This window comes from Dicentrarchus labrax, unplaced genomic scaffold, assembly GCF_905237075.1.
Source record: "Dicentrarchus labrax unplaced genomic scaffold, dlabrax2021, whole genome shotgun sequence".
Lineage (NCBI taxonomy): Eukaryota > Metazoa > Chordata > Actinopteri > Moronidae > Dicentrarchus > Dicentrarchus labrax.
The window spans coordinates 16,926,904-16,949,349 of record NW_026136724.1 but is presented as its reverse complement, the minus strand read 5'-3'; the positions used below and the strand labels follow the sequence as shown (position 1 = coordinate 16,949,349).

General features: G+C 41.0%; 1 protein-coding gene across 1 annotated transcript in view; it reads left to right on the top strand.

The window, feature by feature from the left end:
• The first annotated feature begins 20,246 nt into the window (after positions 1-20,246).
• ptn (pleiotrophin) overlaps positions 20,247-22,446 on the top strand; it is a 42,016-nt gene continuing 39,816 nt past the window's right edge. Inside the window, exon 1 of the mRNA XM_051392421.1 lies at positions 20,247-20,439. Coding sequence (XP_051248381.1) covers positions 20,264-20,439 — 176 coding nt within the window. The 5' untranslated portion in view covers positions 20,247-20,263. The remainder of the gene's footprint in view (positions 20,440-22,446) is intronic.

Sequence of the window (22,446 nt, the reverse complement as noted above, 5' to 3'; positions counted from 1 at the left end):
GTGTTTTCCAAGGAAACATCTGAAAGGTTACCACATTATAAGAAAGGACAAAAACAAAAATAACAAATTATTATTTTTTCAGATTTTCTTCATGATTTTTGCCTTTATATTTGTGAAATATTGCATTTGTTCACCTCTAAGGCTAATTCAAAATCCTTCAAATTCTAAAAAAAAGAGTCCAGAAGTCAAAAAGGCTGGGAACCACTGATCTAAACTAAGATTTGTAAGATCCTTAATCCACACTCAATAATAAGAAAAGCATTACCTCCGTGCTCAAATTCATCTTAAACTGATGAAACTGTGAATATGAACTAATTATAAATAATGCAACACAGTTAAAGCCAACATAAAAAATATGTTCATTATGAAATATTCAGCAATCATGTTGGGTGTAGCACTATGGTCCATGACTGCAGCCTGTCTCCATGATACTTTCATTGAGCTCTACCACTAGCTCTCAGCATATGGCGCCATCTGGTGGCAAAGTACCGCAAAAGGTTAACTTCAGTGTACAACTAATGCCAAGTGTATTTTGCAGCTGAATGGGCAATGTAATCACTTTTCAAAGTCAGTTTTGAGCTTGTTATGAGGGTTCAACACAGTGGTCAACACACTCATTAGGTTTTTACATCTTTCATTTAACAGCAAAATACGGCAGTCTGCACCATGCTGCTTTCCAATTTCTGCTCACATCATTGATTTTATTAAAAACCTAATAAGAAAGCTTCTCATTTTAAATCAATTTATCATTTAATTTGTCTGTTGTTGTGGTAAACTCCTCCACACATTTATACTTTCCTCATATTTCTTTTTCTCTGTCATATTCTATCATACTATATGCTGTAAACATCCACAAAGCCTTTATCGTATTTGTTGCTATTTTTATGCTCCAGAACAATAACAAATAGACAGAGAAAAATAGTCTGCTCGCTAGCGTTCTTTCTCCTTGATAAATGTATTGCACAACTCCAGAGCAGCAGCGTGCAGACTATTTATCTTTAGTTTTCATTCTGTCCACTTGAAGTCCAGTTGTACCCACCTACAGCCTCCACATGGCCTCTGTGATTGTAACTTGATTAACTGCACATCGTACGGACTTCTTTTGATTGTAGGGAAGCGCCTCGTTGGGAGCTTTGACCGTCAGTGAGCCGAGGCCAGATAACAAGCTGTGTTTGGCCCTAGTGACCCTCTCCGGTGTCTGATTAGAGCCGTGGACTCCTCGCCATGTCGTAATCACTGAAGATATAGGGAACATTTTTAGAAAGAAATAAAACAGATCGTACTGCCAGCTTTGCATTTAAACTCAGGAGCTGTTTTTAGAAATGTGGAAACAAAGACAGACGATCTCAAGTGGTTACTAATGTTTGCCAGGAAACAATTAAGTTAATTAATTTCTTACAATGGGTGTTTAGAGGAAATGTAAATTCATTGTAGAAGCTATGTTTGTGGTATGAGTCACTGGCTAAATTTATTGCTTGGATGTGGTATGAGGCGAGAGTGACACTATAACTTTTGAAAGAGGAAATTACACAATCTTCCTCTTCCAGAAGTGGATTTTTTAAGCAACAAAACACATTGTTTCTAAATTTAATACCCTGAGAACTTTTACTGCTTTGTATATTGATGACTAACATGATGGATTAATCTGATTATTTTCTTTCTTAATTTCTTCTTTAATTGATGGATGCTTGGTTCGTAGAAATTCAGAAAATAGTGAGAAAAGCTGTCCAAATTACCCAGAGCCCAAAGTGACACCTTCACAACAGTCCAAACCTCAAAATTATTAAAAATAAATTAAAGGAAAATCAGCAAATTCTCACATTTGAGAAGCTGGAACCATGAAATGTTGCGCGAAAAAAGACTATATCAATATAGTTGGCAATTCATTTTTCTATCAATCGACTAATTGATTAATTGACTAAACGTTTTAGCTGAACTTGTATATACTGTTGGGTAATTTCATTCATAACAACTAATATCTAAAGCTTTCAAAAAAATATAGCGAAGTGGAGTAGAAAGTTGCATGAAAAGAAACGACAAGTAAAGTACAAGTACCTCTGTTTTTAATTTATTGTATGTTCCATTTACCTGCCCAGGGACTACAGGTGGAAAATAGCAGTTTGCTAAAACCCGGTGCAATGCATCTCTCCTTGTTATATACAGGGTTAATGTTTTATTGTGCACTGTCCCTGTTCAAATAAAAGAAATAATAATAATAATATATATTGACGTACAGTACTTGCATTACATGTCCATGCATTCCACTGCTGGTTACATGTCAAATTTACATTTCAGCTGTTTAATTCAGCTCAGCCAGGGCAGCTGGGGAACAGGTAGGCATCGAGAACTTGCTGAAAGGAACTGACAGGACATTGATGTTGAAAAAAAAAGAATCCAATCTCTCGCCATCATTTTTTGGTATGCCACAAAGACTCAAGAGTTTCAGCTTTTCATTTTGACCCAGAGCTGCAGAAGGTTATTTTACTGATTGATTGGAACGAACACTTGCAGTCTTACCCCTGACTGATGGAGCAGTCCGTACTCGGCTGTCCTGTCACCTTCAAGAAAAACGTGAGCATAAAGTCATCTTTCCAAAGTCACTTTTAATTGAACTTCATTTTCTTCAGTTGATGGCCCTTTCTGCTTTTTTTTGACATGAGACTGGCAACGCAGATGGTCTGTTTGTCATCCATAAAGGAGGTTTTGAGTTTCCAGCAGATGTTCTGGTCGTTAATTTCTACACTTCCCTCCTGGAATGACTCAGAGTTTTTTTTATTAAAGGCACGCTGAGCTCTGCTTCAGCTGGCCAATAAAGTGTTTACTTTGTTAATGTTTAGCGTAGGACATCATAAATGCACTGTAATTAATTTACAAGCGTTTCGCTGTTCATACAGTAGTTTACATGAGACGTCAATGCATTTATCACATGCATCATCATTCATTATGATATGATTAAGAACAAAGGTTTCAGTGCTCAATGTAATTTTGTAGGATTATGGGTTATAATATAACTTATTATATGCTTGCTATCATGCTTTATGAGCCACATGTCAAGTAAATATTTGTCTTTCTTGCTAAGAGGATATGTCCCATAGTCTGTTGTCTCAGAAACACACAGCATATGGAGTACATAAAGTGCTCTCACAAACTTGGGAGTTTTGTCATTTCTGATGGATGTAATTGTAACAGTTGCTTCTCACTTTATTGAGGAGAAAGTTGACATCTTTCCTATCACATGACAACTTGGACAATAAAATCTGACAGCATTTTTGTACTGAAATGAAACAATGCATCCCTGATGTTGCTATTATTTTCCACCACTAGAGGTCAGAATGTACTCACTTATGGCAAGGTCAGATAAAGGGCCAAAAGATATTGAACTTGCGCTGCAGCATTCATGCAGAAATGTCCTTCATTACTTTGCATCGAAACGACCTGGGGTGAAAAGACAAATATCAGGAGATAAGATAGAATACGTCTTATCTTACCATGATACGTGCTTTGAAAATACCTGTGCTACCCCAGGATGAAGCAGTTAAACACTCAGATTTACCTGGATGTCAGTATCTGCAGCCTCTTCTACCCTGTAAATTGGTTGTCAGCCAGTGTGACCCAGGCTAATAGTGATTCATTATTGCTCACACCCTGCCAGCGTTCACAGAGCTTCATCTGTGCTGAAGGGGAAAGGGGTGGGGGGTGTGGGGGGTTGTGTCAATCTCTCAACATCTAATGAGGACAGGCAGGCTAACATGCAGCAGAGACAACCCCAGTCAGACCTGTCTCACCGCCTGATACTTTACACAGACCACTCTGACATCACTTTGACGGAGCTGGACTGCAAATGGATGGAGCTTCTCCTTTTAAAGAGTAAAAGTCCTAATGACTGCAGCTGAGGATGCAAATTAAAAACATTATCAGCGACGCATAACAATTTCATATTTATTTCACCTCTGTACAAGCCTTTTTGCAAAAAAAAGTCAATTGCCTATTACTCGGCTGTGCTACACCGTGAAGCCGTACAGTAAAAAGTGAACTAAAGCCACTGAATTATTGGGGCCCGTAAGACGAGTGAGAGAGAGGTAAATAAAGAGAGATTTTATTTTATGGATTGATGGTGTTGGCAGGCAGTTCTCCCCAGTGACCCCTCCACTTTATTATTGGCTGTATAATTACACAACACCTGTTCAGGTTTCTGTTATAAAAATGGTAAAGCATTAGGCCTACCACTTCCTAATTATGCACAATTTATAAAGGGTTTATGAGTTGTGACTAATGGCGTTTTAAATAGTCGTTGCTGAGTTAAGTAACCACAAGTGAATTCTACTTAAAGTGGCAGAACTTAAACCTGCATCAATTTCATTTTGTGGCCACTTGGGGGCAGCAGAGAAAAGATGTAAACAAAGCACTAATACACTATTGTTAATTAATTTTATACAGAATTAATAAATAATTACTAACCGTTACTGAACCCATTCCTTGCTACTTACAGTACAATGTCACAAGTGCATAGACGTAGACATAGACAAAATGGCCATATTTGGGCCTGGAGTGTGCCCATGCTGTGTTTGTGTGATAGCTTAGTTTCTGACTGTTTTTGACTTATGATGCACTCAAGTTCTTTCAGTTATTGTCCTTAAAGCCTCTCTTCTCTTCATACATACATAAATTGATGTCATGATGCCTGATTGAGTGCACTTCTTTCGGTTCAGGTTGTAAGAGCTTGTGCAGATTGCCTCAGTTCTCACCCACTAAGATGACTTTGCACCCATTTGCATCACTTTGACTTTACATATAATTGCAACTCACAATTACAATTACGAATTCACTTCAAAAAAGTGTCCACTGTGCTTTTGACCATTCTATTTCATAGATAATTCCATTCCGCTGAATATTGAAATTGCTGCAGTAAAAAAGATTACAGCCAGTAGGCAGCAGCTGAGTCAGTGTGAATTTATAAGATTAATCTCTGAGTTTAGTCATAATTGTAATTGCACCCGAGAGACAAGAGAAAGAGAGAGGGACCAAAACTGAATTATACTTTCTGCCATATCAATATTTGATCTTTTCAGATTCAAAAACTTGTGACGCATTGACAAATCATTTTCATGCTCTTCACATCGTGACTCATGAGCAGCGAGCTCCATCGTCGTCAAAGGGAAATACTACAGCACATCCATTTCATAAGAGGAGGCTTTCATTTCGTCTTCTCTTTCACACATGGATTGAGTGCTCCATATAAATTGGATTAAATGCACAATTTCACTAAGGCTTGCAAGGAACTCTCTCCACAGACCAGGTACCCTTTTTCTCTATGGTCACATATTGATTTTCCCCCTTGGTAATGGCTGAGAAACTTTTGACAACAATCTCACACGGACACTTCAAGGCATGTGGGATGTAGTGAAAAAAAAAAAAATCAGAGTAACAGAGTTTAGGTCTTTTCCCTGCTAGCTATTTTTAGTGTGTATTTGAAGGTGTGTGGGAGTGGTTGTCTGAAACAACACATTTGCTTGTTGCTCACAGGCACCCACACATGAACGTGCATGCAGCAAGCCCTGCACATAAGCACCCCGACATTTTCACAAACACAAATGTGTGCTGAATTGGAGGTGAATTTGATCGTATTGCCGGGGCTGCTGGAAAGCCTGGGGCTCAGAAACCTCCTTGAATCTTTGGAAGGTCGCCAGGCCCTCCAGATTCACAGGAAAACCACAGTTATCAGTATTTCCCTCCCTCTCTCCTTGACGCACACACACACCTGCACACAGCGACCCAACCCACTGGAGTTTAAAAGGAGTGACATCAATTCAATAAGCTCGGCCTGACAGGGACAGCGCAATACACCACAACACAGCTGCTCTCTCTATCTCTTTGCTCGCCCATTTCCCCTCCTGGCTTCCTCCCTTCCCTTTAAGCTCTAGCTCAGCAAAGCAGAGTGATGACAATTTTGTTTTAGCCGGATGAATCTACTGTCTACTGTGATGACCCAAATCTTTATTAGGTTTTTTCTGCTGCTCTGCTATCAAAAATGGTATATAGGGTGTCAGGAAATGGTGTCCATGTCTGGGAATTGCTCACAATCATTTTCTGCTGGAACTGAGTTGTGTTTTTTTTGGGTCTTTTTTTTTTATCTTCTCAGCCTTTCATTGTTAATAGTTGAAGGGGGATATCAATGCTATTGCTCTTATTGCTGTAAGATTCATTAAAATGATAGTTAGATCATACTTGCAGACTTGCACGTAAGTTGGATGGCTCCATGGAGCTGTTGCAGGACCAGGAGGACCATGCATTTCTATGTGGGTCATTTGGCTTAGTTCAGGCCAGAGCCGCCTGTCACCATTGATGTGTCAAATCAGCTGTGGCATGACAAGATAGGCCGTGGGGCTGAAGCCAGGGATCTCGCTGGTGGAGAGGCAGAGCGATGTTATCGAGCTTGAAGCCCACAGAACGCTTTGACTAACTGTGATCATCACCTGCATTATGGCAGATCTTATCTGGTATATCAAAACCCAATTTAAGGACTACAGCAAAAGTCTGTATGCGTTTTTGTTCTCTAGGAACAAATTGGCCCCTGGCTTCCTTTCATTTCATCTACTGAAGGGAGGCACGGGTCTCTTTAGGGCTCAGATGGATGTGCTTGGTCTGCCAGTATGACACCCAAAGGGCCTCTGTCACGTGATAGTGCACATTAGGAGCTGATCTGGGAGACAAATACCCCGCCCTCGATGGCTCTATGTTGGGGCAAATATAAGATATGGATTGCTGGATGGAGCTGCACAATCCCCAATTGACCGCTACAAGTCCTCTATGTGTGTGTATGTTTGTCAGTATGTGTTCCTACTGGGGGCGATAAAAGCACCGGACAACACATCGGAGTGTGTGATACACTTAATTCGCTTGATAAATGACCTGATAGCCATGACCTGGGCGAGACAGTAGGGAATACAGAGCCCACTTTGAAGATACGTGAGAGCTGCTTGGGTTATATTTTTTAGGCTGTGTGTCTGGGTAGATAAATCAAACACACCTATGCTGGTTCAAATATTTGCCCTGCTTTTCCTGATAGGACTCTTTCTGACCTCAGCACTAATTAACATTCCTGAGGCTGCACACATCAGAATGATTTCACTCTGTGACAATTCTGTGAGATTATATTAATATATTTTTTATCTTAGCTGCAGGGAGGATTTGAATGATATAAATCCCCATTGCCAGAAAAAGGATTGGAGCTTTGGCCTGACTTAAAGGTGTCGAACAGTCTGCAACGACAGTAATCCTGTAATCTGGGCAGTCAGCAGCAGCAAAGGTCCCTACTACAGTATATACAACATACAGTGACGAACAAGGAATGGTACAGAAACATAGCACTGCCATTAAGACTACAGCTGCCACCAGCAACAACACCACCCACATCTCGTCTGTCATCACATCCCACCTCACATTGCTCCACTTTATCCTAGCAACCCTTTGTCCTCGGCTGAAATCATCGCACTACCGAGATGAGCTCAACAGCAAAATATTGGTGTTTTCTATGTGACGAAAAACACTGTTCATGTTTCCTTCTCCTTTGAATTTTTATGTTTTTGACTTACTGCACATGATTAAGTTGATTAAGACTTTTATTCAAAAGTAAATGCACTCTTGTACTCATTCCAGGTCTTGTTTACATTGTGTAGCTGTCATTGTATGACCCCATATGGTGGGCTTGAATTAGGACAGAATGCACAATATGATGGGACAGCCCACAGCAGTAAAACATTTAAGTATTATTTAAGACAAAGGTTTAAAAGGCCAGCAAACATTCAGGATAAACGAGCAGTTCAACCTTCATTTAAAGGACAGTTACGTTATTATCATTAGAAGAAAATTTGAAATAAATAAAAACAAATTCTAACTCTGGACTACACACGATTTATTTCCTGTGAATCCAGTATAGGTATGGCGGACTCTGCCACAAACTACTGTATAGAGTTAGTATAGCAGTAAGTAATTACTGAATGTAAAAATATTGAATTGCTATTGCTAAATGCCATACCATAATTAGTATCAAAAATGGGGTTGGATTTAATAAAAAATTTAACATAATGAGGAATGAATTGAGGCCTTGTTGGTATAAGAAAGTGGTTAGTATGTTTCTTGTTAACCTTGTCAACTCTCCATTTTAGAGCTCTGACCTGATAGGCCAGTTTGAACTGGATAAGCGGGCTCCTGTACTTTATATATGAGTGAAATGTGAGTGACTTGACTGTTTTGTTAAGGGCAGCACCAGAACTGATTTGAGCTGTGTTTCATGTTTTTTTAGGCTAAAAATAAAAGTCTGCAAAAAAATGTAAAGTACCTTGGATGAAATCATAGGCACTTAGCAGACTCCATTCACTGATGAAGACCATATTATATGGTTGAAAGCTCCAGAAAAGGCTAGTTAGTGGAGCTGGACTCTTGGAGATTAGCCTTTAAACAAGGAAATGGTCCTAGGACTATATAGTCCATTTTAAGCACACCTTCAACAGTAAAATAAATTTAATTGCACTCCCTGGGCCAACTACAATTTTTGGCTTAAAAGTAAGCAAAAATAAACAAAAAAACATGGCACAACTGGGGGTGCAGTGGTTAGCGCTATCGCCTCACAGCAAGGGCCTTTCTGTGGCTGGGACCTCTCTGTGTGGAGTTTCCATGTTCTCCCTCTGTCAACGTGAGGTTCCTTCAGGTGCTCCGTCTTCCTCACAGTCCCAAGACATGCAGGTTAATAGGTTATTGGTGCCTCTAAAATTGCCCATAGGTGTCAATGTGAGTGTGAATGGTTGTCAGCCCTATGATGAACTAGGCCATGTCCAAGGTGTGCCCCACCTTTTGCCCGATGTCAGCTTGGATCGGCTCCACAACCCTGCCAAGGATAAGCAGTTATACATAATGGATGGATGGACAAAACAATATGTGGCAAACCCTGACCAACTGGTAGCTGAGATGCTAAACAAAGACACTAAAATATCCTTAGGAATAGTTTTTTTACTCAGGCCCGGGCAGTGCCAGTATCAGCTCTCCTGTTGTGAATGTCAGAGGAAGTCCACACTGACACATTCTCTGGTCACGACCTGTAAAAATGAGAATGAGACTAAATGAACTAAATGTGCCAGTCCTTTGAACATCAGCATCGGCGGCTGGGCAGAAATGAACACCCATTCCTCCCAGTAACCAGCCTGTCCCCTCCTACTCCCTTATGTATAGGTCAGAAGAAAAGATTTAGAAGCTCCGGAGGAGAGACACAGACATGTTGCTGGGATACCAGAGGGCTGAATACCTTGATTGCATCTTATGCTTAAAGATGAACACTGAATCGGATTACAGTGGCTGTTTGTACCTTATTAGTCTGACATTTCTACAAGAGGAGGACGTGTCCCCAGATGACTCAGAGAATTGCCTGTATTTAAATGTCAGACCGAAGGGGCTAATGATTTTTATGTCTTGACATGTTTTAATATTCTTATGACAGCGAGGGGGGAAAAGTGAGTCTAGAAAATTGCAGATTGCGGGACGAGCGGAGAAACTGATAAGAGACCTTCTTTTATCAGTGCGGTTCCTTTCAAGAAGAGACACAGCAAACTCTTCAAGTGAAGCCCCGACTGAGTGCATTTGATGATAGCAACTGCATAATGAGACTATCCTGAAGCTTGGCTGAGTTCTCGACTTGAAAAATCACAGGTTTAGCGTGGGCGCGTCAGAACAATGCCATGTTTGAAGTCTTTGTTGTGGTCTTCCTTTTTTTCTTTGTCAAATATTAATAACTTTGCGATGGCCTAAATCTAATGAATGTCACATCCAGCAGAAGGTGGCTCCTCTGTTCCGTGTTGCGTTTGCTTCCTCGCTCAAAACAGAAAAACACGGCTTTCTCTGAACAACAGCATTTCTTTTACGTCTCTTACAGAGACAATAACTCAGGATTTTGTTTCCACTGCATTAATATGATGGCTATAATGTGGCCTATAATCTAGCAACCATCTACACTGACTCATGCTGGTCTAGAGTTGGACTTGGCTTGCAATGAAGGGTGCTTAAACCACAGCGGGAGCTATAATCAGCCATCGATCCATGGACAGAGGAGTTCTTGGTAGCTGCATACAGTCAGGCCTTTTCGATTTTGATAAAACAATGATGTATGGTGGGTGCGCAGTGGGGGAAACGAGCTGAGATAATTGTTTTGTTGGTGTTCCCTCCATGACCACACCGTGCCCTCAGTGAAGGTCATGCCTTATTGAGTGTTTAGCAGCACTTGTGACCATAACCATGCAGTTACGTGGAATAGTGTTATCGATCAAACCTGCTTGTGGCTTTCAAATGGTGTAGAGTATTTTACAACATTTCAAAATGGCCCACCAATATACAGAGAGAAAGAATCTTGAGGTAGCACGAAAGCTAATCCATCACGGGAATGCGATTTTGGTGTCTTCAGGTGCACATTCAGGAAGGCCTGTTGTAAATGTGGCCTGTAAAGTCTGAAAGACAAAGACACCAAAGGCTACACAGTATTACATGAAAACAGAAATAGAAATATTTATTTTGAAGCTAAATATTACCTTAACATAGGAATTTGTAACTTCAGAAAGGAAGAAATAACCCAATCTTACTTCTCTTTTTTTCTTAATAAGAAAACGCACCATTTCTCAGTTCGGTGCACTCAGGGGTTTTGTCGCTACAGCCTTACATGATCTGGTAAAACCAGTAGTGTGGTATGGTGGTGCAAAACTGACATTCATTGCCGAGTCACTTAAAAGTTATAGGCTTGCTAAACTTTTATTCTTTTGTAGTTTCAAAACATCAACCGACTTTTACTGAATATATTCTATGAAAATACAAACCTTAAGACTTGTCAGTGTAAATCCTTTTAAATCTTGCAGTGCCACAGAAATATTTGCATTTATTGGGTCATATTTGCATTTATTGGCATTTTTGACAGTGCATGCTGGAGCCATGCCTTTTGCACACCAATCTGGTTTGTGCTGAATTCTAAATAACCAAAGTCCTGTCCCTTTTCCTTATCAACAGTCTATCAAAGTTTCTGATTTCAATATATTTTTTAAATTGAAACAAGTGTGTATATATATTGTTCGATATCTAGATCGATAGCTGGATGGAGATGAACTAGGAATTGACTTCACCCTGATGTCTTCTCTGCCATGCTGACAGATTCAAGACTCTTCACAGTGAGTGATATGCATGCACTTCGGTCAGTTGTGTTCCAATCTGTCAGGCTCTTGTGAGTGATGGTTATGGGGTGTTAAAGGTCAACACAGTCTGGCCTTACCTGCTCAGACTGGGGCTATTCTCAACCTCATTAAGTGGAAATCACAGCGCTCTTCCTGGACCAGACGCATTCTCATCTGTATGCCAGGAGACACTAATACAGACATCGATGTGACTGGCACTCTGCTCCGTCTGCTTGGCTAAAATTGACCCAAATAAAACACAAATGAAATACATATCGCTGTAGCTGCTATGCATGGTGCCAGTCATAAAATGTAACTTGTGAATGCAAATGAATCAAAATGGCTCATTTTTAACTGTGATCATTATTCATACAGCAAGCTGTAATTAAGTTAAATGCTTATCTTTAAAATAACATTCAGATAAGTTTTAGGAGAAATGAAATGTTGTAAAAGATGTTGCTTCTGTGGTTACATTTACAAACCCACTCATGTAATTACAATAACGGAGACCATTTGGGAGGCTGCATTGTATTGCAGCACATTTAATGCTTGCTAATGAGAATACAGCATTGGTATACCTTAGTGATAGATGAAAACTCATCAGCAAGCATTAAGCATGGGGCACTGCAATGCAATGTCTAATCCTTATCTCTGCAAGAATGTCCATTTCCATCCACGACAAATTGTTTCACTGCTGAAGAACATTCCTTTTGAGGCCACTGCAAGTGGCTGCTTCATTAAAAATTGATGTTAATCAAAATGAGCTGAGAGTATTGTGATCAAAGTAAAGTCCCTATTTAAACAGTCTTGGCTGTAGTTTGAGCGTTTCTTTCGAGCAGCTGTAGCTTCTTCTCAGCATCATGATCAAGTCTTACAGTTGATGAATGTCTTATTTACATGTGAGTCACGTTAATCGAGATTGATTTTTAAATTTTTTAGGTCGGAGGGAATAAATTGACTATTGCAAACTCTGCAAATCAAATAGTGCAGTTAGACTGGAGCAAATCTTCATGTCATCATGTACTTCATGCGATAATATGTGTGCCATAGTGTGAGTAACTGGGGAAGAACAACCACGCGGTCTAGAGCTCTGATTGCAGATGGTCCGAGCTGTGTTGTCAGATGGACTTTTATTTACTTTACCACCTCCTGGATTGACAGTGAGCACCTGCAAAGGGCAGGACCAGCGCCCGCTAAGCTGATGTGTGTTTACACGCTTGGCCGACCCGGAGAGAAGCCCGCAACTGGAGAAATGAGGCCGAGGGGCCCGGTGCCAATCACAAACACTTTAGCTGTCTCGCTAAATTCCCCGAAGAAGAGAGTCAAAAATCGAGACAAATCCATCACTTCTGCATATGGTCCCTATCACCCAGATGCTGTCTCATTACTGAATGTATTTCTCAATCTTTTTTTGGAAGGGGAACAGGGCTGATTGTTGTTGAGTTGCAGCTGTGGCTCAAACTCTCTCCTCAGCCCTCTGGCGAGGTTGCCAGTGGTAATTTGTTTTCTCATCGATTGGGACTGCAGGCCCCTCCAAACACTGACAACTGGTGATCAGCTGGAGTGAGACAGAGGTGTTTTATTATGAGGATATTGACTTCTATCTAAATTCACTTAAGTACCACAGGTAGGTCATATTTATAAAGCACACTGAGGCAAGGCGACAGTCAGAGCAAGTTTCATCACACAGAATGGGGTTCGCGCATCTGTGCAGTGTCAAAACAAACAACTCCCATCATCACACAAGCGTCTGGAACATCAGGTATACGGTAACAGGGCCTGAAGTCCTCGGGTCAATGCTGGTTTCCTTCAGCATTTCCTCGGAGGAGGGGGAGAAGGAAGGTTCAGCGTTTGGTCACAGAGCTATTTCCCCTCCTTGTTTCTCTCAATCGGCAGATAAAAGGGCTGTGCAGTGCCAAGCAAACAGCCCCCAGCCCACTGGCTACAGACTAGATGACAGAGAACAAATCAAACAGAAAGACGAGTGCTCCCTCAGGGGTTCAGGCTCCATCAGTGATAGCAGTGATCCCAGGCAGTTTTTATCCTCCCTTCCCCTGCTTTTTTTTTTGCCACTCAGCTTGGCACTAATCCTATTGTTAAAGGTGACTACCGGGAACACCGAGACGCTCTGAGCACAAGTACAGAGCTCTGTGTTTTTGTTTTTTTTTTGGATGATGCCACAAAGTTACTTTTATAGAACTGGGCAGATGATATGTCATTTAAGTTTTTCTCACCTCTCTGACTCGCCCTTCGATCGGTCTGTGTAGTTTTTTTCACAGCAATTCTCCCCACTAATTGGCCTCAAAGCTATTGTGTAGCATGCGTGAGAGATGCATTCAAGTGCACGCTTTCTTTCTTTTTTGAGAATTTGGTTTGTTTTGACAACTGGAAGTTTGAATTGTTGTCTTGTCTTTGAGCCCCCGGAAATAAGGAGGAATGTTTTTTTATGAGCGGAATGAAATATGGAAGGCTGTGTTTATTTCACCACAGAGCGAATACCCAAAGGGGAGAGTGAGAATCCATAATCCCAACAACAGTTAAAAACAAAATACCAGAACTATTTGTCTTGTTTTAAAAGTTCTTTAAGGCAGACGGACTTCTGGACCATGGCATTTTGTCATCTCATGTTGGGGTTTTGATTTCTAAATCTATTCATTTAGAAAATATTAAACTTAAACTAAGAGGTCTAACATCGCTCAGATGAATACAGGAGGTGTCAGGAGATATAAACACTGAAACTAAAGGTGTATGTGTGTACAATGTCTGACTATGAACAGATCCTTTTCACTGTCTATTTTTGTTGGGAACCATGTGGCTCATGGAAAAAGGAGATTATTACCTCGACTCTCTAGTTGAAGCGTTGCTGGGACCACAGATAAGATGTGCTCGAAGCGCACGGCTCACGTGGGCAACTCTAAACTGTTAACATGACTGCCAAATTTAAAAAAGCAAGATGTTCTGGGCATTGTGGCCAGGGCTTGAGGGTGGGATAAGGGCAGGGCATAGAGTTCAGGCAGGGCGTGGATGACCTGGGGAAAATATGGAGGAAAAATAAGTTGAATGAATAGGATATGTGTAGGTAAAATAAACAAACAGGCTGCTAATAATATCGTGCTGGCCTTTATTTCATTACAATTCAACTTATATGCTTTTCTTAGTTGCTTCCCTTATCTGTTTGACAAAAAATGTGGGGGTGGGTGGGATGAAAGCCACTGGGTTGAACACATTTCCCTACAGGAATCAATAAAGGATAACTTCATAGAGTACATTTTTTCATAATTATTGACAAACTGCTGCAGCAAAGAACCCCTTGCCCTCTACAGATTTTTGCCCCTGCGTCTTTCAGTGTCTTTCACAAGTTTAGAATTCTTGTTTGAACTAGGCCTATGACTCGCTTGAAGCTTTTAGACATTTTCATTTTCTGTCATCATCTCTCCTACCAGATCTCATACTCGATTATCTGCAGCACTCACCATCAAATAACTACAAGAAGGATCACGTACATTTTCTATTCGAAGCCTTTTTTTTTTTTTGAAGAAAGACATTTTATAATCTTGCTTTTCTCTATAGAATAAGATTGAAAAAGCCATTAATGAGAACATACGCAGGCCATACTGGAAACACAGAATTAAACCATTAGAGATTAATGAGTTTTTGGGGGGAAGCGTATGGAGGCAGATAAACGCTGGGCGACGGGGCCAGACTGTCGGCTGGGAGACGAATCGGGCGAGAGCTGTTTTCGCCAACGCTGTCACGCTCCACCGGCCACGCTGGAGTGTTTTGGCTCTTTCAGATTAATTGTCAGTCATAAATTAAGTTCCACAGTGTTCAAACAGGGCCGCCAGGACAAGGTCTTACTGACGTGGTTATACATGAGTATAGTAGAGAGCATGTTTGATTTATTTAGTTGGAGTTGCATTAAAATTCAGCTAAAAAAGTTCTGAGGCACTGTACACAGCAAAATTAACCCTGTACTGCATCAGATTTCCATTTATATGATGGGTAGGAGCTCCTGCAGTCTGACACCCAAGAGTAACTGAACACCTGGCATGCTCTAAGATCCCTAAGGATCACTGGTTTCCAATACAAGGGAACCACATTATCATACAAAAGCATCAAGCTAATAAATCAGCATCCATTCATTTTCAGTCTTATTATCTTGCTAATCAATACATTTTCACCATTACACTGCTGATGCTAAAAGTGTATGATGACTAATTAGCATCAAATGGATTTTAAATGGAGATTAAATACTGCATTAAGGCCTGAATAACAAATGCAGCTGCAGTCTTAGAAGCATTAGAGGTAAACCTTTGCTTCTTAGGCTGCTTTACAATGGAAATGTGCCTGAAGTTGCTGGCCACTCAACAACAGAAAAAGAAAACATGCCAATGGTATTCCACAGGGAATGCCGAAGATGATCTTTGGAAAGTAAAAATCTCTTTACTTTTATAAGCTAGGGCACAGGCATATGAATATTAATATTCAACCAAGAGCTTATGCTTTATTAATGAAACTGAGCTTCTTGTGAAATTAAATGGGCATAATGGGATACCGTTCATTACCTCATGCTGAATAGATGAGAGCCATAAACTTCATCAGGAAATAAAGGTTGTGCTTACATAAAGATTTGTGATGGGAATCGACTTTACTGAGGTGTTTGTGTTGTGCTTGTGTTTCGTTAGAGTTACAATACAAGACTGTGTGCTGTTATTTGTGCTCATCAGGTCCAGAGAATCAAAAAGGGACTTTCATTTCCTAAAGCTGCACTGATGAATGTTTTTACAGTAACAATGGATCAAATGCAGAATGCAAAATGCAGTATTAAAAGGGGTCTCTTGCATTATTATTGTCCGATTCAGCAGGTTCCTTTTGGTCTACGATGTGTTTTAGCTTCTTTTTAATTATTGTTTTGGTTTTCTGGCCCAGAACTTTATTATTAAATTCACCACTGCCATCAACTTTGTTTCCAACCGCAGCAGGCAGATGTTTTCAGTGCAAAAACTTGGATAAACTGAATGTACGCTACCAAACACTGATAGGCAACAATAGCGAATAGCTGGTGAACACAGTGGAGCATTTAGCTGCTGAAGGTTGGACATTAATCTCAACAGTTGATGCAGACTAAAACAGAGCTTAAATGGGAGTGAACATTGCTCTTATGACACTGCACTAAAGTTGAACTGTGTGGATTTACTTCATCTCCATGGGTGGATCTAATGAACGCACATATTTATTGAAATGAATTGAGTTTGGATGAGTTGTTTCTCCTGAAATATTTCTACTATAAGCGCTCGGACTGACCGGTACACTTTGCTTGAAAACTTTAAATTACTGGCTCTGTAACTGTGCAAGTTTTGGTTTGATTTATTTTTTTATTCTGCATTCCTTGTACTGGTGGTATACTATATTTTGCTTTACATATACATCCTGAGGTCTGTCTTTCCCCTTTGAGAGATAAGGAGGAGTACTCCTGTATCTGAATCACGGGTGCCAGGATATGCTGTACAGATTGCAAAGCCCTCTGAGACAAACTTGTGATTTAGGTCGATATAAATAAACTTTACTTGTTTCATTAGGTGTACTGTAAACAGCTGGATACAGTATTTAGCGGGATACAGATTTAAATGGCGGTCATGGCCCCGCAGATGTTCAGTGTGTGTGTGCTTGGGTGTTTTTGTCCTGTGTCTGATATGACTCGCAGCATAGCAGGGTACATTCTGCGAATCACACTGTCGAGACATTTTGTTCCTGCATTTTGTCCCCATGCACCACCTTCTCCTGATGAATGACATGTATGCACAATAACGGTGAAGACAGTACATATCTTCCTCTGACCCTAGAGTGTGTTATTATGGGGGCTTCTTATATGCAGTGTATGATTATCTTATATCTAAACAGTTTTTGAGTGATTTGAGAGGACGCTCTGAGACACAGCTATTTCCCCTCCTTCTCTTACAACCATAAATTCAATCTCCATTTCCTCCCAGACATGTTGCACAAATTGAACACTTGCTTTAAAAAAAAAAAAAAGTGTGGAAAAATGACTTTTCAGCCATTTTCTGGCGCTCTCATCTGCACAGATACTTGGTGGTGTTTGTGTCAGGGAACGATGGGTAGGAGAGGCAGAGCTGTTGGAGCTGTGGTTGAAAAAAGAAAAAGAAAGTCAGTGGCTGACTTCGACAGGCTGATTTCATTTGGTTTCATCAGACTCCCACCGCAGACAGGCCCAGTCACTGCCGTCTTCTTATTGGGCTGCCGGTGGACATATACTCCACGAACAGGGTTAGTGGGGCTTAACACCGATTTCATCCCTGGCTCTGTTCAGGCACAAAATGACAGCAGCCAGCTTGAAGTGAGTAAAAATAACGAGGGAGCTGTTTGATTTAATATAAAGATCACATTTCAGTCAAACCCCGTTATATCTGTGTAAACTGTTTTCTGAGGCTTCTTTTGAGCTTTCAGCGCCACAGAAAATCAACTCTTGGAACAGGCCATTGAGGATCATTTTGCATCCTTTTTTCATCGTTTGTCATATCTCATTTAATCAAACGAGTGAAATGATATCATTAGAAAAGCTCCTTGTGGATGGCACTAAAGCATATCACACACATAGGGGGTGGGCTGAAGGGGGGTGCAAATGGATGCAATGTATTATTAATGATTTGAACATGAGAAGGCAGCAGTGGAATAGTATATCGTTATCAGCAGGGGGTATGAGTCATACTAATTACTGGCCATCACTGGGGCTGACGCTGAAATCCCCAACAGTGCAACATGATGCTAAACATGTTGAACTGCAGTGGTAGCTCTGTCACAGAAGCAGCTCCACCACAACATCCAAGTGTTGGGCAGAATGGATGGGCTAAGGTGCAGGATAATTATTCAAAACTGTATACTGTATGTGCTCCATATCATCTGATCATGGCCCTGAGTCACATAAATAAAGAAAAATAAATAAACACAACACAACTTTGAACTCTGTGGTTAGAAAAATGGAAACCCAGAAGATCTTTGTTCCCTATTTGTGGAGGTTCTGAAAACATATTGTATTTTGATGCCATTCGGTCACGTGTGCACTGAAGTGATTCGTAAAATTTCTCAACTTTGTTGAACCCGCTTGTTCTTTTCCAAAAACCAATGCCTTTTATTTCTATTTTCGGCCTTAATTTAGACTTTAGATGAGTTCACATCTTCCTTGGGCAGATGCTCCAAACTGCCTAAAGGCTCCTTACTAACAAATCCATTATTTTGCTGCTGGCCTATTGCTCGCCAATTTCGACATTTTAACTTAGCACCTCTTTGATGACTTTCAAAACACGCCTTCAGTTGCTAGGCTTTTTGAATTTAAAGTTGGAATCCCCTCTTCACCTCTCTATCATTCTGTTTTATATCAACCTGAGAGAAGTTGCAGCGTGGGATATTTAGACTCAAGACGTGGACTTGCATCAGAAAAATTAAGAACTCTACTTCGCCCTAAAGGAGTTGAGCGCTGAGCCTCGACTTGTCTCAGTTGAAACCTGGCTTAAAACAGCTCCGGTGAGAAGATTTTGGTATTCGTTTTTAGAACAAAGTTGACAGTTGGTGAGCATTAATGCTAATGTTTGCCCCTCTCTTTGAATTAATGATGTTGAGTCTCCATCACACTGTATAATGGCTCTTGAATGTGCTTCCACCCATAAATGGCCAAATGGTGCATTATAATCACATTGTGAATGGCTCTGAATACCACCTTAACAACAGACTCTGGCACTAAAATGGGTTATCTAATAATTACGAGCTAAAGAGCTGCTTTTTTGGCACTGTGAGTTTTTTCTTTTGTAGTAGTATTAGTACAGAGTGAATTCGTGCCAGGCACTCAATCAATAACCCGAGCCAGGAAAGACAGCCTTATAAGGTGAAATATAAGGCCATTTCTCGGTGTGTGGACAACAGAGAGTTTACAGAGGCGGTCTGACATCAGTATTGTACACAGGGCTTTGTGGACAGAACTAATGGTACACTCTATTGATTGTGTGTGCTGTAATCTGTCAATCCCGGCCTGTCCAGCTGCAGCAGAGTGCCGGGGCTGCGCTATAGGGTCATCTACAGCCATCTGCCATTCCAAACACCCTGAGAGTATCCACAACTTATTACCACATTCTCACTAAAAAGGATATCTGGCCAGAAATGGTTCTCATTTGTGAGAGAAACAACAAGAGAAGCACAGAAACTATAGATTTAATTATAAATAGGTCTTTGGTTTAGTTAGCAGATTTAGTTAAACAGAGCCTTATTTTAACTGTTAACTACAGTTTGAAAAAAGTTTACATCTTATTGACTTTTCTTTCTGGTGATATATTAGCCGCTCAGTTCTATAGCTTAAGAACTGTGGTGTTATGTTCACAAAGGTGACTTTAAACAACTCCAAATAGTCCACACCCACGCCTGACATCTTCTGTTTTTATCATATATAAAGTTCCACAACATTCGATCGAGTGACAAAAACACTTAGAGAAACATTATATAATCAGATGTCATTCATAGTAAATATATTTTTGCAGTGCTGGCCCATGAAAAACAAATCCAGAGGCCAGCTGGCGTTTGTCAATATTCTATTGATTGCCTTGGTCCGACTCACTTTTCCATGGATCAACAAAATATTTTATATAACTCTGTGTGGTTTGACTGGGCCGCTGCTCCCTCTGTGGGCTCATCCAAGGCTCCTATAGCTACGTTTTGTTGTTGTGTTTGCCCTCACCTCCTGAATATCTACCTCTCTGTTGGCATTTGGATCAGTGTCTCTCGCTGTCTCCCTTCTCTCTCTATATTTGTGAGTCTCTTTTCCTCTCTCAACTCTTTCTCCCCGTCCCCATGGATCTCCCAGGCACTTTGGCTCTTAACTGCTCTTTCTCTCTTTCCCTTTCTCTCACGCTCTCATCGTCCATCTCACATCTTCTCTCTGGTGTCTCAGTGAGTGCCAGGCAGGGCGTCCCTGGAGTGACCTTGCGGGTAATGAGCTCCTGATCACGAGTCAGGAAACCCGGCATTCAACACCCACCCCGCCACCCTCCCCTCACCCCATGCAACACACACAAAAAAGAAAAGGGAAAAAAAAAACTACACAGCTATCGTATGCTCAGCCCACAAAGAGAAATAGTATTGGAGAGGCAGGGCAGCTGGGCAGAGGTGCAGATGAAAAGAGTCTAGAGAAACTTCTTCAAGCTCTGATATACAACTACCAGACCTCCAAAATAAAGTAAGTGAATTTTTTTTTTCTTCTCCTGGGTGCACACTTAACTGATGCATGGCTTCTGCAGGGTAGGTGTGAGGTGATGGTAAGGTGGTCACTTGTGCTGCCAGGCAAGCAGAAAAAGTTTGGAGTTGAACTGTATTCTGTGCAGAAAGACTCTGTGGTACAGATGATATGAAGGCTATTTTTGTTTTTCCTAGTGTGTGAATCTGTGTGCATGTTGGGGTGGAATTTATGTGATTTTCAGAGTTGATATCAACCACTGTTGGGGTTCACATTGTTTTTAAATCTCATAATAAGTAAACTTTAAGTAAAGTTGGAAAAGAAGCTCAGTTAAAGTTTCTCTGGTGATCAAACACTGTTTTGCATTTGTGCATTTTTCCTGATATTTTGCCTCTCCGTTTTAGTGATTCATACTTTACCAAAACACTTCTGTAGACATGGTCCTAATCGCTTCTTTGTTGCTCTTCCCATTTTAAGCAGATTTTTCCCTGAGGCTGTTGATAGGAGATAATAAACATATGAAAACAGAGACTATTAAGCTTTAAATGCTGAGAATTATAACCGCAGATGGAAAAATAGGTTGTAGACATACTGGGTAAACAATTGGAAAGCCCCTACAATCCAGCAGCCATGGGCTACGGACTGTGGTGTTGAATCATTAACAGGGCCGTTTACTCAGTGATTAGACTTCAAACATCCATATGTTTTGTTTATTATCGCTATCAGCCAAATATACGCATGCCCAATTAAGTATGGCCAAGCATGTATGCTGGTCGGAGTGGGCCACTTTAGCTCAAGATGTCGTAATTTGGGTCAGGCCTGACTGGAATGACAAACCCCGAGCAGCCGTATTGTATCAGCGCTATGTGGTCCGACAGACCTTCTGCTTGCGTTGCCATGGCTTTCTTCAGCACTGGTATAGCAACCCGAGTCAGACCAAACAGTATTCCTCTCTGTCTTATAGGCATTCCTGCTGTGGACAAAAGCCTTCTCCGGCTCATTCTTGCTCGAAATGAGGTGTCCGCTTCATTTCTTTAGAATCAACACATGGTGTGGTCCTAATGAAAGAGCTGGGGGAGATTAAACATGAGGTGGAGATGAGCTTGAGAAACCAGCTTTGGTCCGTAGGAAGTCAGAACACAATGTGGATTAAGCTGGATGACAGCCAGCAGGGCCAAACTCATGAAACTGCTTCATTTCTAAACAGATCATGGCATTTTCCTTCCAAGATGGCCACTTGGAAGACACTTTAAGAGACATTCTGCCCTTTTCTCTTGTTAAACGCTTGTCCCACAGACTTCACCACGTGATCTTGCCTATATGTCAAGACTAAACACAAAGCCAGTTCATTTCCGTCTGTGTCTTCACAAATGCTTTAACAAGACTGTTCTCCACAGAGGAGCTGGAGCAATAAGGCATAGAATTGCGCTGTTAGGGCCCTGAGAAGTCCGCTCCGGGGGGGAGGGAAGCGGTGTGAATGGAGCCAATTCTCGTCTATAGGGCACAAGTAAGTGAGAGAGAGAGGAAGAAAGAGGGTAGGGGGATGAGGACATACACAAAGATCCTCACATTGAGTGGCTGGTTTATTCTTGTGGGGTACGCACTGACCCCTCACATGTGGGATGAACAGAATGAGCCTTGATGGGGTCCGGAGGGCCTCCAAAGAAAGGAGGACAGGATAAAGAGAGGAATAGAAGAAAAGAGGAGGGGAGGGATGCCAGGAGAGAGGCCTGTCAAGGAACCATCCTTCATTGCACCCAGCTGTAGACGTCATAGCGCAGAAGTTGCAAAAAGTAGAGCTGGATTCTGGTGTATTGCGACATACGTTTTATTTTCTTAGTTTTGGCCACCTTTTCTATTGGTAGTAAGGCAATTACTGAAACCTGGGAACACAGGCTAAAAGAAGTCAGACAAAAACAAATCAGGTTTTCTAGCTAACAAGTGTATGGTCAAATTCAAAGCGTCAGATATCCTGATATTTAGTTCCTAATATCAGCCTCCAAAAAGCAG